Source organism: Helobdella robusta (assembly GCF_000326865.2).
Source record: "Helobdella robusta unplaced genomic scaffold HELROscaffold_28, whole genome shotgun sequence".
Classification (NCBI taxonomy): Eukaryota; Metazoa; Annelida; class Clitellata; order Rhynchobdellida; family Glossiphoniidae; genus Helobdella; species Helobdella robusta.
In genome coordinates this window covers 2008333-2032018 of record NW_008704435.1, presented here as the reverse complement: position 1 = coordinate 2032018, position 23686 = coordinate 2008333, and the positions used below count along the sequence as shown (strand labels likewise).

The 23686-nt window shown below is 30.9% G+C and overlaps 6 protein-coding genes across 6 annotated transcripts; 4 read left to right on the top strand and 2 right to left on the bottom strand.

Annotated features, from left to right (window-relative positions):
- Window positions 1–1187: 1187 nt before the first annotated feature.
- Window positions 1188–1825, top strand: HELRODRAFT_174076 (hypothetical protein; the record flags this gene model as incomplete). Its single annotated transcript, XM_009020621.1, has 2 exons — window positions 1188–1353; window positions 1674–1825. The coding sequence occupies 2 exons, from the start codon at window positions 1188–1190 to the stop codon at window positions 1823–1825; spliced, it is 318 nt and encodes a 105-aa protein (XP_009018869.1).
- Window positions 1826–5449: 3624 nt separating this feature from the next.
- Window positions 5450–6379, top strand: HELRODRAFT_174075 (hypothetical protein; the record flags this gene model as incomplete). Its single annotated transcript, XM_009020620.1, has 3 exons — window positions 5450–5646; window positions 5939–6017; window positions 6281–6379. 3 exons carry the CDS (start codon window positions 5450–5452, stop codon window positions 6377–6379), a joined length of 375 nt encoding a protein of 124 aa, XP_009018868.1.
- Window positions 6380–6728: 349 nt separating this feature from the next.
- Window positions 6729–8670, top strand: HELRODRAFT_174074 (hypothetical protein; the record flags this gene model as incomplete). Its single annotated transcript, XM_009020619.1, has 5 exons — window positions 6729–6781; window positions 7376–7504; window positions 7787–7874; window positions 8121–8194; window positions 8577–8670. 5 exons carry the CDS (start codon window positions 6729–6731, stop codon window positions 8668–8670), a joined length of 438 nt encoding a protein of 145 aa, XP_009018867.1.
- Window positions 8671–9020: 350 nt separating this feature from the next.
- On the top strand, window positions 9021–11310 carry HELRODRAFT_174073 (hypothetical protein; the record flags this gene model as incomplete). The annotated part of the gene is made up of 6 exons (XM_009020618.1): window positions 9021–9162; window positions 9403–9576; window positions 9786–9952; window positions 10229–10355; window positions 10934–11059; window positions 11177–11310. The coding sequence occupies 6 exons, from the start codon at window positions 9021–9023 to the stop codon at window positions 11308–11310; spliced, it is 870 nt and encodes a 289-aa protein (XP_009018866.1).
- Window positions 11311–11894: 584 nt separating this feature from the next.
- HELRODRAFT_174072 (hypothetical protein) lies at window positions 11895–13675 on the bottom strand (the record flags this gene model as incomplete). Its single annotated transcript, XM_009020617.1, has 5 exons — window positions 11895–12055; window positions 12289–12399; window positions 12601–12780; window positions 13132–13305; window positions 13480–13675. 5 exons carry the CDS (start codon window positions 13673–13675, stop codon window positions 11895–11897), a joined length of 822 nt encoding a protein of 273 aa, XP_009018865.1.
- Window positions 13676–17075: 3400 nt separating this feature from the next.
- On the bottom strand, window positions 17076–20076 carry HELRODRAFT_174071 (hypothetical protein; the record flags this gene model as incomplete). Its single annotated transcript, XM_009020616.1, has 6 exons — window positions 17076–17236; window positions 17470–17580; window positions 17768–17947; window positions 18295–18433; window positions 18658–18798; window positions 20017–20076. The coding sequence occupies 6 exons, from the start codon at window positions 20074–20076 to the stop codon at window positions 17076–17078; spliced, it is 792 nt and encodes a 263-aa protein (XP_009018864.1).
- Between the last annotated feature and the right edge of the window lie 3610 nt (window positions 20077–23686).

The window sequence follows — 23686 nt, the reverse complement described above, 5'->3', positions numbered from 1 at the left end:
TGGTCCGGTGAAATCTGGTGGCTTACTGAAGCCGAAGGTTGGCTTAGTAGGATTGAACTATAGTCACCCTTTTTTATATATATTTATAATAAAAATTCATTATAAAAGCAACAGTAATCAGTGCTATATATGTAAGCACGCAGTTCAAATTTTTCGGGAAGAATTCAAAATAGTTTAAGACCACAACTTGCTTAACATCCGATTCCAAGCCGAGCCAAGCCGAGCCAATATGTGTAGATTTATAAGCGCTTTTATATTAAAATTTTGCTCGCTTTTTAAACGAATATCCCAATATAACAAATTCTCCATCCTATTTTAACTTTCTTTGATGCTTTTTAATCAGTCAGGTCACAAAAATCTTTATCGATATCGCAATGAGATCAATTTGAAATTTTTTTTAATTATTGATAAAATTTTTAAATTGTTGATAAAAATAACTAGTACTAGTATATATAGTGTTGTAAAACGTTTAAAATTTTCTGAGAGAATTCAAAATAATTTGAGACTACACCATAACACAATTGTACAATTTGAATGTGTAAATACAACATTATAAATGCATTATAACTACGTGTATATATCTATTTCTTTATTTAGTTCTGCCTGTGTATGATACTTTGTCAAATTTATTTGATAGGAATCGAATATATTTTTTATACCGGCTGATTAACTACCATGCAGTAAAATAACTACTGTTGACACCATTTCCTCCAACGATTTCGCAAACGAATTGCCCATACCATATAAATAGAATAAACTCTTTCAATCAATGTTTAAATTTTTATATTGTCATTTATTCTTTCGTTTTTGTTTCTGTACTAATTTTCGTGTCAGATACAATAATTTAGTTTTTAAGTAAATTTTCATTTTCGTAGTTTTACACAAACATGCCCACCTGTCGCATTAAAAATTGCATTAAAAATAAATAGAAATAAGAAAATTTCTGATGCATCTTTTCACAGGTTTATTTTCAAATTAACTTCACACTAAAATAAATGTAACAATATCCCTATACTCATTGAATAGAACTATTTTGTTTTACAATTACATATATTTTATTTTATAGACTATTATAATTTATAATGCTATCATGGATTACCATTTTATTATTAATAAAAGCAATACTTAAGAAATGCACAAGTTTCTGTAACAGTTTATAAAATTTCAGATTTCCTCAAAATGTAAAAATGCAAAACAATTGGATTAAGTGCATCAGACAGGAAATAAATGATTTCAAATGGCTTCCATCAAAAAATGCAAGAATATGCAGTGACCATTTCTGTAATAAAGATTATAAGGGTTATGATGGAGAAAGAAAGGTAATGCTGAAGAAAAGCATTCCCATGTTTTCAAGTTAGTTATATTTATGTCATCAGTTACACAAGGAAGCAATTCACATCCTCATTGTACATTGCAACATTCTTATATATATACAAAAAATATAAAATGCATTCAACAATACTCCATGTATTTTATTAAAACTTAGAAAGGGCATAATGACATTGTGAATAATAAACCCTGCTTAGGACTGGGATCATCATCATCATCATACCAATCACCATTACAAGTAGAGTCAATTTTATATTAATGCTTAACAAGTTAACTAAATTGGCATAATCAAGTTTTTATATGAAATACACATCAAGTATTTAATGTAACAAATAAATTAACAGAAAAATTTCTGGAAAAGTTTAAAAAAATTAGAACATATGACTCTGATCAAAAATCATTCGCGTTGACACTGCATTTGTATGGGCATAAGGCATATGATTATCTTTGGACAAATGGCTTACATCTTCCTCACACTAGGACATTAAGAAAGTAATCTTGTCATACCTGTTCAATAATTTTAATAAGATTGTTTTAAATAACTATTCTCAATGTCATTTTATTAACACTACATTAAAAGGTGGCTACAAAACATTGATGGTATGCCTGGGGTGATTTCTACAAACCTTATTGACTAATAGTGATGGGGATCCTCTGGAACTGTAGGATCATGACATTCAATCTAGTCATGGATTGAGAAATCAATTCTTGATATATTTGATAACAAACATTTATTATAATATAAGAATGAAAAAAAGATGTAGGTGTAAGGCAAAATCTTACTGGAAGCAAGTTTAGCAAATTAATATTCTATTTTAGCAATTTATGATTTATTTTTTTATTTATGACTTTATCCATTTTCAATGATACCGATATTTTTAATTATTATTATCCAAGTTATACTCATGCCTATATAAATTAATTTGATTGTGCTATTTCTATGCTTAATTATTTTATTTACTTGCCATAGGTATGCACAGCATTTAATAAATTAATAATAATTAATAACACAAAATTCTAAGTGCATAAAATATAATAAATTAAAAGTACAATTTTTTACAAACCTCATTGGTTATGGTGATGGGGATTCTTTAAAACTGAATGATCATGATCTAACAAGTCATGGATTGATGAATCACTGGAATCACACATTATCTTTAATAAATTTAATAACAACATGTACTACAATTTAAGAATTTTTATTCCCAGACCTAAGCATTGTAAATAAAAATTTTAAAACCAATCAAGCAATAGAATTTAGGATCTTAGGAACAAGTGCTGTTAGTCGTTAGTGTAGTAGTAGTATGTAGTAGTATAGTCATAACGGATATCAAGCTGTTGAAGGATCGTTACTCTACTTGAATGACACCATTTAGCCGTTTTTCAAATAAATAATGTATAACTTTGTTAATGTAGAAAAATTTTCTGTTTAATTTTTTAAAGTAACAGTTATTAATAATTAATTTTGATAGTTAGCTGTCATTCGGTAATTTCAAGAAGCGCTGTCATGAAGGCTTTGAGACTGAAAGTTTGCAACAGCGGAAAATTAAGTTTGGGTTCACGCCAATTTGAACAAAATCTGAAAACTCTTCCAGCAAAATCTACAACAAAAAATTTTTTTCAATGGCATAATTGACTGAAAATTTTTTGTCTGAAAATAATCGTTAAAGTGAGTACTATCACTTATTTACAAGTTCTTTACTCTGTTAAATAACTCGCTCCTGCTAAAAATAATTTCCTGCCACACAATAAACTTTTAGATAGAATATATTTTGTTAGAACTGAAACTTTGTTATGGCCCAGCTTGGATTATACCTCTGTTCATACATATTACAAACAACATTTGATTTTTTAGCTTATAGTTATAATATTTATAATTTATATACTTACAGTTTATTTTTTTTAAGCACCTTCAGTAGTGATGAATTTATCGGCAGTTCTCAGAAAAATAGCTTTGCGGTTATGGTGAAATCATAAACGTTTTCTCTAAAAAATTTTAAATTCTGAATTTTTGAAAACTTTCATTTAATTTACTTTTTTTGATTTTTTTTTCACAAACAGTGAATTTAATGATTCAGCTAACGTTATTATTTTCAACCCATTTTATATACTACGTACATTTCACGGTAAAGGTTGAGTTGGCATGACATTTCCAAGTTATTCATAGATGACATTTTTAACTAAATAGCTACAATTACAAATATAATTAAGAGCATTTAATAATTAAAGTATGCAACCAAAAATGTTTTTATAACTATGCCATATTAAAAGAAATAAAATTCACAAAAGCTATTACCAGAAACAAAAAACAACATTTGGTTGAATTAAAATATTCGTTTTGGTTTTTCAACCAGAACTTTTGTCAAACCAGCGTCACAGTATTTCTCGTAAAGTATATGGCAAAGCTACAAATAAAAACATCCATCTCAATGATTGAGGAAATGTCAAAATTTGTATCTGACCTAAACAAACATTCGCTTATTTCATCATATATGATAAAATACGAACAAAAAAAATCTTTAAAAAAATTTCCTCGTCAATAAGTTTATGTTTAAGAAACTTTCTAAATAAATGCGGTATACATATAAAATGTATATTGCATTGAAAAATAATAATTAAATGTAATCCTATTCACCATGCCATACGCAAACAACGCGAACACTTTAGCGAAAGGTTTAAGCAAAATCATCAACGAAGACAGCAGTAACAACAACAACAATAATCACGGCTTCAGAACAAATTGTGTAAACACGCGCGAACCAACGCATCACTCTCTTTGCATGTAAAAGGCGGGGACTTATTTACATTGAAACCCACACACTGCATCAACAGTTCTAGCTACCTTTCAACTGTTACTGATAGTTTTTTGATGTCAAAACAAATTTTATCACTAATGTCATTTTTAGCAATAGCAGGTTGGATGAGACAACAAAATCCATCCAATAGTTTAACAGAGTCATCACAAACGCACTTCCGGTTTGTAAATTCATTAAAATTTGCGTGAAATATTCCGGTAAATTGGCATTATAATTACTCTTACATGGACAACATTTAACACCAAAGAGAGCAGATTTTAAACCTATGCCTCTTGTCGTTTTAACATTGTCGTCAGCCTTGGTCTGCCAAAACGAGAATAAGGTTAATAATGACCGAAACTAGGTATCTTCACTCAAAGTTTAAGCAAAGCCGTGTGAAACTTTCAGCAAACCTCTAATGTTTTGAAGTTCTAGTCAGACTACAGAAACTGATGAATTAAAAAAAATAAAATATTGAAAACAAAGCAACGAATACGATTATTATTAATCCGGAAAAATTTTTTTAAACCTTTCTTGAACATCCGTCGATCCATGCTGCTGAATCTTTTCAGGTCTCTTAAGTATTCATTCTTTTAGTATAGCAGTAATAGTCATTATAGTAACAGTCATCATTAACGTACATCTTTATTTTATTTTATTTAGAAGTATATTAAGTGAGTGTGTGTATTTCATTTAGAAGTATATAAGTGAGTGTGTGTGTGTTTATTTCTGTTTTTGAAAAGTCCTCATATATAATGATATTATAATAACATTTTATTTAATTTAGATATGGGCATATGTTTTTCGCGCCCATCATTTCTTTATGTTTATGTTTTATAGAAATAATGCCGCTTATTTCCAACAGTGCTAAGACCACTGTTGGAAAAATTAGTAGTAGCTGTAGCAGTAGTAGTGGTAGTAATAATAATAATAATAATAATAGTAGTAGTAGTAGTAGTAGTAGTAGTAGTAGTAGTAGTAGTAGTAGTAGTAGTAGTGATGATGTAAGTTATTAAATCTGAGTTAAATTATTATTATTATTAAAATAATTATCATCGGAAAAAAAGCAGATCTATAGTAACGCTGTACAAATATTGCGTGGTGTGTTGTGTGTTGTTTGCAGTGTGGCTCACTAGAAAAACTGATTTACCCCAACTAAAAAATTGATAGTTTGATGTTGACATGCTATATAACTGAACCAAATAAAATTGAAATTATTACATTTGATGAAACAATAAATAAAATAAAATTTTCAATTAAACTCTTCAAATGTAATTTTGTAACAAAAATTAAACCGTCAAGCAGAGTTATAAAATTAATATGAAATGAGCTTTTTTTCCAAATTATTAATCACATTATTAGAATGTTCAGTTTTGAGTATTCTTTCTTATGCTGCTGCTGAATCAGGTCGAAATGTGCTTGAGCCGATGTTCTCCAAAGTCGAGACTCCGTTGAAACGGTCCAACCAAGTCAAAGCCGTAATTGACTTCTTCGTGGTCACCGATCATACGATATACAGAAAGTGAGGTTTTTGAAGATTCAGTTTATGTAAATCATCTAAATGTCTGACCTAGTGTAAATTTAAAGGCATTGTTTTTCGTTTGAATTTATTAAAAATTATTCATGACCCTCTAACAAGCAGGCGACATGTAATTTTGTATTGCGCTGCAAAATTCGTTCTTGTATGTTTGTTAGATTTTGATTGTTATAAAAATATTGATATAAATATTAGATTTTTATTAAAAAAAATTTTACTAATCATGAAACAGATTAAAATAAGTAAATTTCTTTTCAATAATATTCAAAAACTTCAGCTGGATGAACTTTCATAGGAACGACGAGGCCAAAGCTATTGAAAGCATCAAGCACTTCTACGCACACGTAGTCAATGAAGTTCGTCAAGTTTTTTTTAAATAATTTCAACTGAAGACAAATTTTATAAGTTAAACTTACAAAAAATGTAGTGTATTTAAGATAGGACAACCTCCAACTAATTAGAACAAGCTTATTTGAAGATTAAATCACAAAATAACCCTTATTGAACTTAATACAACGAATTTAAATGGGGGAATGTGAAAATTTAGCAAACTAATTAACTAATAATTAGTGAATAAATTAATTAGTCAATAACAAGTAAAAAATTTATTTATTTACAGATGAACAATCGCTACATGAAAGCTCATATTCCTGGATTTTCCGTTCGAGTTGTCTTAACTGGCATGTACATATCAAAGATTGTTTTTTTTAATCTTTAAAAAAAAACTTGAATCTGTCAGACGTAGAATCCGCTAAACATGCAAGACAGTATTACAAAATGAATGCAATGTATACAGGACAAAAAAAATTTACGTAGAGGAAATTATATATTGATACTCGCTCTCACCTCATCACCGACCTAATCATCCTAATCAATTTCATGACCACCACCGTTATTTTTACAGTATTTTTTTTTTGGATTAAAATCTGATCTTTGCATCGTCATAACATCTCTAGGAGAAGAGCGATTTGGAGTTTATTGAATCTCCGAATTTCAAGATCAACTAAAACACTGTTGATGGCTTCGCAGTTTACTATGATATGGTGAGGTGGTTCGACAACGACAACATGACTCGGGCCAGGAACTTTCCGAAGTTTGACGCCGCTGGTGTTTTTACTAGGTAAATATATTTTGTCGTTGTTGTCAATGATGGTGACGATAACGTTATGATAATGATGATGTGAACGTAGTTTTGATAATCATGAAGACTGTGATGATGATGATAATGATGGTGATGATGATAGTAATGATGATGATGATTATGATGATATTACAATGATGATGATGATGATAATAATGATGATGATGATGATATTACGCTGATGATGATGATGGCAATTCTGATGGTTAAATTCAAGCTGGAAACCATAAAACCACCAGCCACGAGTTAATGAATAACAGCCTAGTCGTCAATTTATATTAGCGTACCGATTAGCAAACTTGGCTAAAGACCAAATAGCAAAAACCCGCAATTTTGGAAAAAAAATTTAAAACGAAAAACAAGCCATTGAAAAATAGCCAATTCCTGGCCATCTAATAATTTTTTTTTCAAAATAACAGTGAATATCTTTTTAAAATTCAGATGTTTCTACAGATAGGCTGATCATAATAATTTCGCACCTTCACCAACATCATCATTGTCGTTAGGGCATCTACATCACATTACCTCCACCCTCAAATCATAAACTACTTTTCCCACCCCGTATTATTTTAGATACAACCTCAACAATGTACTCGGGTTGGCATTTAGGTCCTCTGTATGTAGTAAGAATGCAGCATTTATAGCTCAGGAACATGGCGCTTTCCGAACAGCCGATCTGGCTGCCCATGAATTAGGACACGTGTGAGGGGATGTTTGCATGTTGATGCTTGATCGCCATTGTCTGTACGTTTGTATGTGTGGCCGTATTTGTTTGTCGTAGAAGTTTGTTTAAGTTTGTCTTTTGCAAGAAAAACTTGAAATGTAACTTTTATTTAGTATATCAGCCGGTGGATGTGGCAAGTTAAGCGAATTAACTCGCGCTTAATTTGTAAACTTGGTTCTGATACATTTTTATTATTTTCTAATTGTTTTTGTTCATCTGATAAAAGTGAAAAAACTCTTGAATGATTTTTTTTTATGCAGGTTAGGTGCTGTGAACGATGGTGAAATAAATACATGTCCTAACAACGGGTTCATCATGGGCTCGTTGAGGAATATGATGGATGAGAAGGTTTTGGAATCGTATTCTTTTCTAATTTTCAATGCGATTCAGTATATTTCTTTATGAAATTATGATTTTCAAACATTTGTAATCTATGAAGTTGGGAATAGTATCTATTTAAAATAAAACTTACTGTTTCTAAATTTCAAAAATTGCAATTTTGAGTTTATTTGTAAAATGCCATTCATTTTATATAAAAAAACTGAAAAGCAAAAGATAAATTATAATCTAAATAATTTCCATTGCAACAAGCAGATAGCCGAAAGGTTTCGTTCATTTTCACCGTGCTCCCAGTCTGAAATTAGTTATCATCTCGGCATAGTGAACAGGTCTATTTATATTTTACTTAACATGTTCACACTTCATTCAGAGTGGATGTCAGTTCGGAGGTTTCAAACCATAAGAAATATTTAAATCGGAAAGATGATTTACGTTTGCTGAACATTGGATGTAAAAAAGAGTGAAATATTTGTTAATTAGCCAGGAGCGTGCGGTTTGCTAATTATTTGTAAACAATAAATTTTCAAAAACTGCTTTTCAACCCCATAGAACACCTTTTTTAGATTTTTTCAAGTAAAACCTTTGTTTGAACATGAGAAAATAAATGAAAAACGAAAATGTTCTCAGCACCATTTTTTAGCTGCGCTGTTGTACTAAGCATTCATACAAATAAAATCAACTAAATTATTTTGTCTATTTTTTACCTGTAAGTTATCCCAACAACTGCTTGCTGACAACTTACGACACCATCTGGCAGAAGGAGATGACGGAACGGCTGAAAGAACTCATAGGCTCGTTTCGTTAACAACATTTTAATTGTGATGGAAAAGTTTGGGCGCTTATAAAAGTTATAACATAAAAACTGCTCAAAAAATTTAAAACTTGGGGAAAATGAGCAAATAAAATAATGGCTTGGCACGAAATTTGTAAAAAAATAATTTACAATAATTTCAGGACAAAAACACAAGCCAGAGGAGCAATGCAAACATCTGTTCGGCGTCGATTCAACCATATGCCGGGTATTAATATATCGTACGATTCACTCTATCAACAAACTCATTACAAACCTTTTTCTCAAAATTTAATTTTTTCAATATTTATAAATAAACAAATAACTTATAAATTTAGGGTAGCGAAGAGAAACTTTGTGAAAGAATGCCCTGTTATCTTACCAAGTTGAAGGCATGTGTTTTCACAGATGTGCTGCAGAGAGCAGCTGATGGCACGCCATGTTCCAGCGGCAAGTCGTGTCGCGAGGGAAAGTGTGTCAGTGATTCTAAGGTGCCTAAAAGTGAAGGTTGGAAATATAATTTTTCGTTCGTTTGAGGTTTTTCAATGTATGGATGTATTCCTGTTTACTTTTTCCACTCTTGTCTTTTTCCATTTTGAAATTTTAATCGTTGACTTTTATTCTACTTTTATTTTTCTCAAGATGTTTTATAGAAAATTTTATAATTTCCCTTTCATCACTTAATAACATTTATTTTAAATTATATACACGTATTTATTACAAAATCCTTGGACCAATTTTTCAAAGGTACGTGCATGTACGGAGAGTGGAAAGGTGATTTCAGTGAACTAGGAGACCCTGACGGTCCCAAATCTTGTCAAGATGTGATGGATCGCTTCCCGTGGAAATGTTATGAGGAACCTTACAAAAGCGACTGCTGCAAAACATGTCCGATGATCAAACAGAAAATCGGGACTGAAAGTTGGTTGTAATTGTAATTGAATAAAAATTTAAAATTTTTTTATGAAGTTGTATTTTTAAACCGCTAATGCAAACTGATAGATAATATTTTAAAGAAGTTGACAACTTTCTTTGTCTCAACAAATATTTATTCAACTATTTCTCACGTGAAAGCAGCATTCTACGTTGACATTTTCATCTTTTGACTCGTTCCATCTTTTTGTTTCTAGATGGAAAGATGGGCCCCTTTAATTTTTTTTCTAAAATTTTCCATTCTGTTTTGATCTTTATAAATGCAACCCTCACGTATCATCTCAGCCAGCTGCTGTGGACCATTTGCAGTGACCCTGACAAATCATTCTCGTCATCAAAATTCGCCTCTTTGAATCCCAACCTGGTCATTACAATAGCAGTGCCAGACAACAAAACTCTTACACCAACGTGTCCCCAGATCCTTTAAATCTTAAAGTTTAAATTTTAAAAAATAATTGATCAAACTATCTATTTTCTCAGCTAACATTTTGTTCATAATATCATAAAATGTTGATTAATTACATTTACAAATAATTATTCAACAACAACAATAATAACAACAACAACAATCATAATAATAATTATTATTATTACAGTTATAATTATTGTAAATATTATTATTATTTATAATCTCATACAGAATGCCCGTACGGCGATAAGTTCTCGAAGGAAAGCTGCCCCAGGTACACTTGTAGCGATCCTAAGTGGCGGGATAACTGCTGTCAAACTTGCTCAAACTTTGGTTATTTCAAAATCTGCTCAAACTGGTTATTTCAAAATCTGTGACTACTTCTGTTACTGCTACTTCTACTTCCATTATTAATACTACTACTGCTACTAATAATACTACGACATTCCTTACTATTACTACTGCTACTACTACTACTACTGCTACTACTACTTCTACTACTACAAGCTACTATTGCTGCTACTGCCAAAACTACTAGCTACTACTTGTGCTTTTACAACCACTATTACTGCTTCTGCTACTTTTACTACCACTAATACTACTACTAAAAATAATAATAATAATAATTCTACTACTAATTCTACTACTATTACTACTACTACTAATACATTATATATGTATAATGTATTTTTTTCAAATACAATAAAAGTATTTTTTTCAAACACAATGCAAATTTTGTTATAAATGTGGAAGAAGGGGAAAGAAAATGTCGTAAATAATTTTCAAAACCTGCATCACTCCAAAAATTTTATAACTACACCATCTGAAATATCCATTCCTTATATTACTTACTCGTCAGCTCTTAAAATTCATTAACTTTGTATAGAATTGAAACGTTTAATTTTGCATGGAATTTTAATTATTCTCTAACTCCAGTCACCTCCAAGGACTGTCCCAGCGGTGATCAGCCGGCATGTGCGAGTCTGAAGAAGTACCAATGCTATGACGAGGAGCAACGCTGTTGTATAACTTGCCCGAAATTAAAAAATTCATCAAAAGTCGGTCAGTAATTAAGTAGTAAATTTGAATAAAGAAAAAAATTTTGATCTTCCAGATAAATACAAAATTCAATTGCGAATTTTTTCACTATTTTAAAATTAAATTTGTTTTATTTCTAAGGTTGCGAATATGGCGATAAAGCTAGATGGTGTGCGGATCGCGTTGGTGCCAAGTTAGAACACTGTCCACACTTTTACCAGAAATGCTGTGAAAGTTGTCAGGATTACATCAGGAAAAATAAACTTAAAATCTAATTTAAGTATTTAAAAAAATTTAAATTAATTATTGACAAATAAAAAAAATGGGTCTGGGTATTCGATCTGAAAATGTTATCACTCAAATATCAATCAACCAACTTTTTAAAAATTCACATTGAGTGATCATAAGAATAACGCTTTTATAACTATGCTATATTAGAAAAAATACAATTGGTGATCGCAAAAGCTATTACCAGAAACAAAAAACAACATTTGGTTGAATTAAAATCTTCGTTTTGGTTTTTCAAACAGAACTTTTGTCAAACCAGCGTCACAGTGTTTCTCGTAAAGTATATGGCAAAACTACAAATAAAAACATACATCACAATGATTGAGGAAATGTCAAAATTTGTATCTGACCTCGACAAACATTTGCTTATTTCATCATATATGATAAAATACAAACAAAAAAATCTTTAAAAACATTTCCTCCTCGTCAATAAGTTTATATTTAAGAAACTTTCTAAATAAATGCGGTATACATATAAAATGGTATATTGCATTGAAAAATAGTAAGTAAATGTAATGTTTAGCTTCAACGGCCTAGCTCTATATGAAAATATCACAAATTGGGTTTTTGTCTACAGATCAATTTCGCATAGGACGCACCTCTTAGAACTGCAGCCACAATCGTCCCAACCATCAACATGAACCATGATAACCTGCATGCAACTTGTCGACCCCAGGGCACCGTCTGGTTGTTTAGTATTCCACGACGAGTAATTAAATTTTGTGAGAACTCCTGTTTTTTATGAGAAAAAATCTCGTTCTATGTTTTGAAATGTTGAAGCGGAAAATATAATAAAAACTACCATGCCATTTATTGTTTGACAATTTCGGCCATGCAAATGACACAAATATTTAAACAGCGTTTGAACAAAGTCACTGCGCAATGAAAACGTAACGCACAACGTCGCTATCCTCAAAAATGTTTTTTTTTATTTGCAATAAACTTTGAACTTTTCAAAAACTCACCTGGAAACTTTTCCCAATAAAATGGTGCGGCTTTCGAAGATTTGTTGTACTGTATGCCCGATGACCAGATCATAAGCCCACTGAAGTTAGAAAATTGGCAGGATGTTAGGCCTGGGGAAGAATTTTTACAAACATATAACAGTACTGTTAATTAAATTACTAGATTCGTAATTGAGTACTTGAATGAAATATAAAATTTTTTAAATATTAGCCTTAATGAATGTAAGAAACAAAAGCACAAAAGAGAATGGAGCAAGGCCATATTGGTAGACTGTAAATTAGCAACTGATTTCAAATTATTAACTTACCAACCTTCAGTAACAGAGAGAGCGTAAAGCTTGGAAGAAACATTTTCCATAGAATCCTCAACAGCCAACGAGTGCGAATGCAAATTGTTGCAAGCACTTCTAGCGTTCATCCACGACTGTAACTTTGTGATCATCAGGTAGCATTTCTGGTTCTCAACCACGAAATCAAATGGCTTCGGACAATCTATGTTGCAATTTTTTAATTAAAATTTTTATTGAAGCATCTGAAAGATTAAATTTATCTGATTGGAATTTTAAAAATGATAGGCAACGAAAAACAAAAAAAAAGTAAAAATGTTGATGGAGTTAAAGTTGTATTTGTTGCTGAAATTTGATTTTTTTTTATTAAATTTGTTTTGAATATACCAATATGAGTCTGTTTAATTTATTTTATAACTTTTCTTTACTATTTTTACAGAATTTGTTTTTAATTTTAAAACATTCACTTTTTTGGTAAAAAAAGTTTTAAAATTATTTTGAATAATGTTTAAACAAACTTAACAAGCTAAATAAAAGTGTAAAAAATGGAAAAAACCGTGCGTCACATAAGCCACACATCCTCCACTCAAATTGGTCGTCACATTGAACCAGATGTCTTTCAGTTTTGGAACACAGGAGCAAGATTTCTCCGATGTCTTGTAGTTGACACCCAGCAAGTTTTGGTTGTTAGCAATCTGATAAAACATGTCAAAAGAAGTCGTTGATTTGTCTAAATTTTCCAGTTAATGTTTTATTCGTCTAATTTTAATTGTGCACATGCGAGTATGTTCTTTGCCCATAACACATAGCCTCGTGTTTAGATGTTTAAATTTTTGAATATGATTTTAATAAAAGAATACGGTCTACTTTATCAAATGCAATAAAATAATACGGTGAAACTGACATACCAAACATTTGCTGATGCACCCTGACAATGAAGGAGCCACAATTTTTGCCACCATCGCCATCCTCTCGTCAAAACACACTGCACTCTTCTTTCCACTAACAGGTAGGTAGCTGTATGCTCTGCTGAATAATCTTCCATCACTCTGACAACAGAGTAACTCAAATTGGGCAAACATTAAAATAATCCAAATCATAATCAGATCTCAGATGTACTTTGCTCACTTTGAATTCTGAGCAAAACCTGTCAAAAGATGGCTGGTTGGTAGGTATGTTGTAGCCAACAGGCATCGAATAAAATATTTCACCGTAAAAAAGCGTTTCAGTTATTTCATCGCCAACAATATTGTTGCCACAATAGTCATTTTCATATTTTTTCCAAACGCAGATATGAATGGTCTGTTCTTTACAATAATTAATGAAGGAAAATAACGCAATAATGCAAAAATCGACATCGTGAACAGAACATAATACAGACGCACACACGCACACATACACAGAAACAAGCATACACACAAACACACACACATTGGGTTCACGTGCATTTACTTGCTCTCATAAACACGTTTGTTTTTATATCGTTTGTAATGCAGTTGAAAAATTTTTCGACAGGTGATATATAACATTTTAGTAGCATTTCAGCAGATATATTTGTAAACCAACACAAAAAGATTGCAAAAAATTGTTTTTACCATTTTAATATTTCATGCCTTTCTAAATGAAAACTGTACAGTTTTTTGCCATGTATCGATAGAAACAATGTGTTGATTAGCGCTTTCAGGAATATGTACGTTATTCACATAGAATGTTCACGGTGGATTGTTTATTAACTTCCTAAAATTGCAGCAACATTTTTTGCGGTTGTGTGTGTTTGTGCACTCAGAACGACGCGTGGAATGTTGGGAACGGTGGAATGGAAACGTAGTTGGTCACATTCTAGTTTTGCTGTAGTTCCTGAAATTCATTTTGATTATACAATATATTGCTACCGGAAAATTCCTTCGAAATAAATAAAAAACTAGTTAAAATAAAACAACGCAGAGTCAGAAAAGATTTGGACGCGAAGCATAGATCATTGACGAATTAGTTTTGTTCAATGTTTCAACTTTGTTTATGCATATTGTTGAGTTATTTACATTGAAATTATAAATAAAAAATTTATTTATAACAAATTATTTGAAAATTGATCAAAAATAATTCTCCCACTAACCGATTAGATTAGTTGTTAATTTTCAGAAAATCATTAACTTTTACGATGACGTAATTTACAGGTACCTCATTTGTAACCAATCAATAAAACGCAATTTTTTATTAACCGTACATTTCATGGATATAATTGTGCAAAAAACAGAGTCGTCCAACTAATCAGGCTCGCTTAAAATCTGTTCATAGGAGGCTCTTTGCAAATTCGAGATCCAAAAAAAATTTGATAAATGCGTTACATTCTGTGTAAGGCATTTATCGACATGACAGGCAACAACACGCTTAAAAATCTTTATAATTTGTCGTATTGAATATTTGCCATTCAATGCAACTGACATGTATGAACAGATTAATGTAACATCATACAATAAATAATTTAAAAAAGGCATTTTGTAATCTTCGTGACTAAAAGAACTTTTCCAACTATCGTTGAAGCAAGAACATCAATTTTTTTTTCCTTCGAAATGGACTCAAAGCTTCAAATAAAACAGTTAAGTTGCGCAGCCGATTGGCCCATTTGGAAACGTCGTGTTCGAGATTTCATGGACTACCATGAGGGCGCACTTGATGTGATTGATGGGAAGTTGTCGAAACCAGAATTACTAGAAAATCAAACTGAGCAACAGACAAAAGATTTTAAAAATAAATCAGATCTGTTTAGAAAGGCAAACAGTTATGCCAAATCAGTAATTGCGAATGCAGTCACTGAAGATACATAGCAAAAGATAATGGACAAGAACACAGCGTTTGAAGTTTGGGAGGAATTAAAAAGAAATTTTGAAGCGTCAACTAAGGACCAACTGTTCCAAGTTTGTAGCAATTTTTTCGATTTCAATTGGATAGCGGATGTATCCAGCCAAATTGCAAGATTGAAGACTTTATGGAACGAATTAAACAGTGGGCTTTAGGCATCGGGAGAAAATAAACTACCATAGCTGCTATTAGTATGCAAAGCGATGCTGATTCTCCCAAATAGTTTCCAAAACTTCAAATCAAGTTGGCTAATGCTAGGTGAAAAAAAGCAGTCGATAGATGATTTAATCACTCATCTCTGTGCTTTCGAAAGAGAGATAAAGACTTTCGACACAATCGATAAATCATCAAGGCAGAACGCCTTAGTTGTAAATGTTGACAAGCCAAGTTTTTACAAATCAAGAGATTTCACTAGAAGGACAAAACCAGTTGGTAACTGCAACTATCGCCATAAACCTGGACACTGGGTTAAGCAATGTAGAAAGTGGGTCAGTGATGGAAGACCTTCTAAAAATTCAAAAAATGTTTCAGCGACATCAAAAAAAGCATATGATGAAACATCAAATGTTTTGTGCACGTCAGCCAGTTATCAAACACTGAGAGACAACATTACGTGGTATATTGACAATGGAGCAACAAAGCACCTAACGAACAATCCAGATAATTTTGTTACTTTTGAGAAGTTTGTCGCACCATGTTCTGTTCAAGCTGCAGGAAAAGAAGTTCTTGCTGCTGTGGGTGGAGGCGAAAAAAATATGCTGTCAACAGTAAATAACAAACAACATAAAACTCTCAGAAGTCTGGTATGTTTCAAATATAGGTAGAAACCTGTTTTCCATATTAGCCGCACAAGATAAAAATTCAAAAAACAGCAAGTTTGAATCTTATGCAACCAAATGTCAACTCAGTATAAAGAACCGAGTGGTAGTACAAGGGACAAGACGAGTAGATGGTTCCTTGTATGAGGCAAACTTGATTTCATTAACTCCAGATACACCGGCTGAAGTGAATATAGTCAATGAAAATTCAATAGTGCAGCTCTACCATGAACGTTTTGGTCATCAAGATACTACGTAAATTTCACGGTCAATGTTGAGTTGGCATGACATTTCCAAGTTATTTATAGATGACATTTTTAACTAAATAGCTACAATTACAAATATAATAAAGAGAATTTAATAATTAAAGTATGCAACCAAAAATGTTTTTATAACTATGCCATATTAAAAGAAATAAAATTCACAAAAGCTATTACCAGAAACAAAAAACAACATTTGGTTGAATTAAAATATTCGCTTTGGTTTTTCAACCAGAACTTCTGTCAAACCAGCGTCACAGTGTTTCTCGTAAAGTATATGGCAACGCTACAAATAAAAACATACATCACATTGATTGAGGAAATGTCAAAATTTGTATCTGACCTCAACAAACATATTTGCTTATTTCATCATATATGATAAAATACAAACAAAAAAATCTTTAAAAACATTTTCTCGTCAATAAGTTTATATTCAAGAAACTTTCTAAATAAATGCGGTATACATATAAAATGGTATATTGCATTGAAAAATAATAAGTAAATGTAATGTTTAGCTTCAACGGCCTAGCTCTATATGAAAATATCACAAATTGTGGTTTTGTCTACAGATCAATTTCGCATAGGACGCACCTCAAAGAATTGCAGCCACAATCATCCCAACCATCAACATAAACCATGATATCCTGCACGCAACTTGTCGACCCCAGGGCACCGTCCGGCTGATTAGTATCCCACGACGTGTAATTAAATTTTGTGAGAACTCCTGTTTTTTATGAGAAAAAATCTTTTTTATATTTGGAAATGTTGAAGCGGAAAATATAATGAAAACAACCCTGTCATTCATTGTTTGACAATTTTGGCCATGCAAATGACACAAATATTTAAACAGCGTTTGAACAAAGTCACTGCGCAATGAAAAAGTAACGCACAACGTCGCTATCCTCAAAAATGTTTTTTTTTTATTTGCAATAAACTTTAAACTTTTCAAAAACTCACCTGGAAACTTTTCCCAATAAAATGGTGCCCCTTTCGAAGATTTTTTGTATTGTATGCCCGATGACCAGATCTTAAACCCACTGAATTTAGGAATTTGGCAGGATGTTAGGCCTGAGAAAGAATTGTTGTATAGTTAATTAAATAACTAGATTCGTAATTGAGTACTGAAATGAAATATAAAATTTGTTAAATATTAGTCTTAATGATTGTAAAAAACAAAAGCACCATAGAGAATGGAGCAAGGCCATATTGGTAAACTGTAAGTGAGCAACAGATTTCAAATTATTAACTTACCAACCTTCAGTAACAGAGAGAGCATAAAGCTTGGAAGAAACTTTTTCCAAGGAATCCTCAACAGCCAACGAGTGCGAATGCAAATTGTTGCAAGCACTTCTAGCATCGCTCCACGTCAGTAACTTTGTGATCATCAGGTAGCATTTCTGGTTCTCAACCACGAAATCAAATGGCTTCGGACAATCTGTGTTGCAATTTTTTAATTAAAATTTTTATTGAAGCAACTGAAAGATTAAGTTTATCTGATTGGAATTTTAAAAATGATAGGCAACGAAAAACAACAAAAAAGTAAAAATGTTGATGGAGTTAAAGTTGTATTTATTGCCGAAAATTGATTTTTTTTTATTTGTTTTGAATATGCCAATATGAGTCTGTTTAATTTATTTTATAACATTTTTTTAATATTTTTACAGAATTTGTTTTAAATTTTAAAACACTCACTTTTTTGTTAAAAAAAGTTTTAAAATTATTTTGAATAATGTTTAAACAAACTTAACAAGCTAAAAAAAGTTTAAAAAAAATGGAAAAAACCGTGCGTCACATAAGCCACACATCCTCCACTCAAATTGGTCGTCACATTGAACCAGATGTCTTTCAGTTTTGGAACACAGGAGCAAAATTTCTCCGATGTCTTGTAGTTGACACCCAGCAAGTTTTGGTTGTTAGCAATCTGATATAAAATGTCAAAGAAGTCGATGATATGTTTAATTTTTGCGGTTAATTAATGTTTTATTCGATTCGTCTAATTTTAATTGTGCATATACGAGTATCTTCTTTGTTCATAAACACTGCTGCGTGTTAAGGTGTTTGAATTTAATTGTAAATTTTATTTTAATAAAAGAATACGGTCTACTTTATCAAATGCAATAAAATAATACGGTGAAACTGACAAACCGAACATTTGCTGATGCACTCTGACAATGAAGGAGCCACAATTTTTGCCACCATCTCCATCCGCTCGTCAAAACACACTGCACTCTTCTTTCCCTTAGCAGGTAGGTAGCTGTATGCTCTGCTGAATAATCTTCCATCATTCTGACAGAAGAGAAACTCAAATTGGGCAAACATTAAAATAATCCAAATCATAATCAGATCTCAGATGTACTTTGCTCACTTTGAATTCTGAGCAAAACCTGTCAAATAATGGCAGGTCGGTAGGTATGTTGTAGTCAACAGGCACCGAACAAAATATTTCAAAAAACGTTGCACTTCTTTAATGGTCATAATATTGTTGCAACATTAATCATTTTCATTTTTTTTCAAACGCGGAAATCAATTGTCCTGTAATTAATGAACGAAAACAATGCAAAATGAATAAACTGACATCCTGAACAGAACATGTTTAAACGCACGCACACACATACACACACCCAAACACACGCATTCAATTCTCTAATAAACACGACAGAATTATACAAAGTATAAAAACGCCAAAAATAAGCTTTAATAAAATAAATTCATACAAAATTTTAGATTTAACGTAAAACAGAAGTTTCGTTGGAGCAACATTTCAGCTGAAATATTTGTAAACCAACACAAAAAATGTTTTCATCAGGAATCATATGTCTTTTTAAATAAAAAGTGCAAACTGCACATCTTTTGCCATGTACACAGAAACAATGTGTTGATTTACGCTTTCAGAAATATGTACGTTACTCACAAAGAATGTTCATGATGGATGATTTTTTAACTTTAAAAATTGCAGCAACATTTTTTACGGTTGTGTGTGTTTGTGCACTCAGAACGACGCGTGGAATGTTGGGAACGGTGGAATGGAAACGTAGTTAGTCACATTCTAGTTTTGCTGTGGTTCCTGAAATTCATTTTGATTAAACAATATATTGTTATCTTAAAAACCGTCTAAAAATGTAATCTTCACATACTATTTTTTCATTTATCGGAGTTTTGTGCTTGCGTTGAGAATTATTCTATACAACCCTTCATTCCGTTGAAATTAAAAATTTAGTACAGTGGCAATACTCGAATAGCTCCATTTAGTTTTACGGTTAACGGCAATACTCGAATAGCTCTATTTAGTTTTACGGTTAACCCAATCAGACAAAAATTGAATGGAATTATTATTAATAAAGGTATTTTTTTCTTCAATTCAAACTTGTACTTATTTAGCAATGCAAGGAAAATATTGAATTTAAAAAGCGTCAAGAAATGCAATAATTAGTTAGTTGCTTGTTAGCATGATAGTTCATAAGTCTTTGCGAATCCGAAATCGAACAAAACAATTCTCGCCACTACCCGCTTGCAAATCTCTACCCTATGTCGTAATGAATATGTGCCATGCAATGCAACAGACATGTATGTGTATGAACAGGTTAGTGAACGATCAAAGTGGTTGTTGTATAGACTCTTTTTATATTTCATGAGCAGTATCACGCTATTACATTGTATTGCATTAATGAAATACAATTGGTCGGTTTGTAAGGAAAATGTTGTCTGTTTCGAAACTATATTTATTTAGAGTTTTATTATTTCTTTTTGAGGTTATTACATTGAAAAAATATATCATATTTCACAATTATTTGATTGATTCATCGTCATACAGTCATAAAAAAACTTGTTACACACCAATTTTTGATATTGTCAGGTCACGCACTACTTTATTTTCCTCCACGATTTTTGTTTTCGGTTTAAAACTATGGTTTCTTTTGCCTACTAGCCTTTTACGTGTGAACAGTTTAGCGGTATTTAAATCATCAGTTCTGAATCTAATTAATAATAATTATTTTCCTGCTGACATTCGATGATTGTATGATAGTTTCATTTGTATTAATCATTTTAGATTTTAATCCATGTATGTGCAATTTGTGTTTTTTTTATTTTTTTTTGTCTTGTTTGCTTTTTTCTATTCTGATTAGGGTGACCATACAAGCTCTTTGAGCTTCTGCGTCTCCCAGCATTTTCTGAATAAAGACTTATTAATAAATATAAATAAATAATTATAAAAATAAAAAACATAATTGTTATTATTGTTTTAATAAGAAAAAAAATAAAAGTTGTCAAGATCCGACACTGCTGACGTGTTTGTGTTTTTAATTGTTATGGTATGATTTTCTCCCAAAGAGTCTCATTGAAACCTTTTGTTTAAAAAAAATTGTATTGCCACCTCATAGCTCGATAACTTTGATCAGCAGCACACATATTGATGGCATGTCTCTCTCATCTGTTTGACTGAGTCCAACGAAAAATTGTGTATTACAACCTATTTGACTGTTAAAAAATAACAACGACAAATGACTTTTTGAAATATGATGCTGATTTTATAGAAAGACGTTTAGTCCTTCTAAAATATCTACAACAAACTGTGGGAGTGAAAATTATGATGACAAAATGTTACAGTCTACCAGAAATATTCATCAGTTTTAAATAGTTAAATTTAATTATTTCTAATTGAGTTTCACGTATATGAAGTTATTTTTTTGCTTTAAAAATGAGTTTCACGTATATGAAGTTATTTTTTTAGCTTTAAAAATAGCAACTACAAAAGAGCACAAAACATTCAATTAACATTAGTCTATAAAATTAGTTATTAAAATGGCCACCAAAATTATAAAAATCAGTAAGGTTTATTCAAATGTTGATAAGCATGCGAATTGTTATCTCTACCGCACGTAACAAAGATAGTATTTTCAAATCTCTATTTCTTAATGAATCTGTTATCTTAATGTTTTTACGTGTTCAATGTTCAGAATTTTTTTTTCTCGCCTAATAAAAAAAACTGTAACATTTTGTGAGAAATCTTATGTGCTTGATAGCGTTTAACCTTTTGAGATCAAAAACTCGTAAATAACGTTCTTAAAATTTCTAACAAGCCTGCATTTGATTTTTTAATGGTGTGGCAAGAAATTGATTGTGGGGGGCTTCATTTTTGTGAAAAAAAAGGTGGCAACACTTTTTTTTAGTTATCACACATATTTTTCGAACTTATCTATTAAAACTAATCACTTTGTATAACAATAAAGAAAATTTTAGAGTTGTTATGTAGATATAGCTAAATTTTCTGTTCTTGACGGTTTAAACTCCAAAGCCCCCCGCGACTAAGCTTCTTAACATCGTAATATCTTTAAATCTATTTACTTCCAATCATTATATTGGGCATCTGCTAAAATAATAATTCGTCTGAAAATGGAACAAAACCGCTAGAGGCCCAAACTGAACACCATTAAGCCTGTCGAATTGATACAATCACATCTTCATCAGATGGAAACATTACCGTTAAGCCTGTCGAATTGAAACAATCACATCTTCATCAGATGGAAACATTATTCGTTCCAATTATTAACGTCAATGATTTGACATTTTTAATTTATTTCTGCTAGACTCCTTCTCAGATTAATTTGGAAGTTTTCCGAATAATATCTACTTCTTTCACCAGGTTAAGGTAAGACAAAGCCTACCTAATTAAAACACCACAAACTGATGTGATGAACTTTTTTTAGATACCGACGGAACAAGACTGACGAAAATCGTTTAAGATAATGTCGTTTATTTTGTGGCCATATGTGAATGGCGAAAATATAAAAAAAAAATTTCCGGTCGTGATTAAAATTTGTAACTAATTCTGCTGCGGTAATTAAATTAATAAATTAGTTAGTTAATCAATTAATTAATTGGTTAACTAGTTAGTTAGTTAATTAATTAATTGTAACATATTAACAAAATACATCAATTATAAAATAAATATATGATGAAATTGTAAAATTGTTCAGTGTTTGTAAAGCTGTTCAGTCAAGAATGCCAAATCCATTTTAAAAGCCCCGGTCCAGCAAAATCCAGGCTACGAAGCTGTCAAAAAGCCGACTTTAGAAGAATTTCGAAGAATTCAAACATATGTTGGATGATTGAATGATATGAATGGCTGGTGAAAAGAGACACATGTTACAAAAATTTTGTAAACTGCTGTTACAAACGGTAAAATGATTCTGCCCAATGAAATAAGTACACGTCTCTTTAACGATATACTAACTTTGTTGAACTAAATACACTTCACATAAAGCATGTATGAATTTTTGGAAACATATATTGTTTAATTTGGGTTCTATCTTTTATAAAAAATTAATATTCTTGACAATTGTTTCAAAAAAAATATTATTTTTCAGTGATAAAAAATTTTATGGATTTAAAAACGCATCCAGTTGAAACTGTCGTTAACTTTTAAAATTTAATTTAATTTTCTGTTTTCCAGTTCCAATCTTGAGTTTTATTTGAGACAATTTTAATGATTTCGGCTTCAAATTTTACTTTCAATTTATTTTAAATAATTTTAGTCATTTTGTTTCGTTGGAGTTTTGAAAAATCCAAAAAGTTTAGTTATGCCGATTTTTCCGAAATTAATTTTTTCTTGCTTCATCTTCTGCTATCTTCTTACTTCATTTTTCTCATCCTCTACAACCCAAGCCATTATTGAGGATTGCTACTGCCAGGTTTAATTAATTAATTAATTAGTTGAATTAATTAATGATTGGTTGATTGATTAGTTAATTTTATTTTAATTAAATTTAATTTAGTTAAATTTAATTTTTAATTAATTATTTACTGAATTTTATTCTTGAGAATAAAATAAGTCATCACGTGAGCATGATCAGAGATTTCATATCATATATGATGTAAGACAAGATTTGTAAATTAATAAATTAATTGGTAACTAAAAAGTTTAATTGAATAGAATGAAGTGAAAAATATTTTGCTGATTGTGATGAAAAAAATGAATAAATAAAACTAGAAGACATATTGATCATATATTGATCACAATTTATTCAATTACTTATTTTATTTTATTTTAATTAGTTAAGTTAGAATTTAGATCAGTTAAAATGCCTAAATTGTTAGACTTTGCTTATTTACATACTTCACTTCAACAATTCATTTTTATTTTCAACTTAAAAGCTAGAAGCCAGGCAAAATTTAC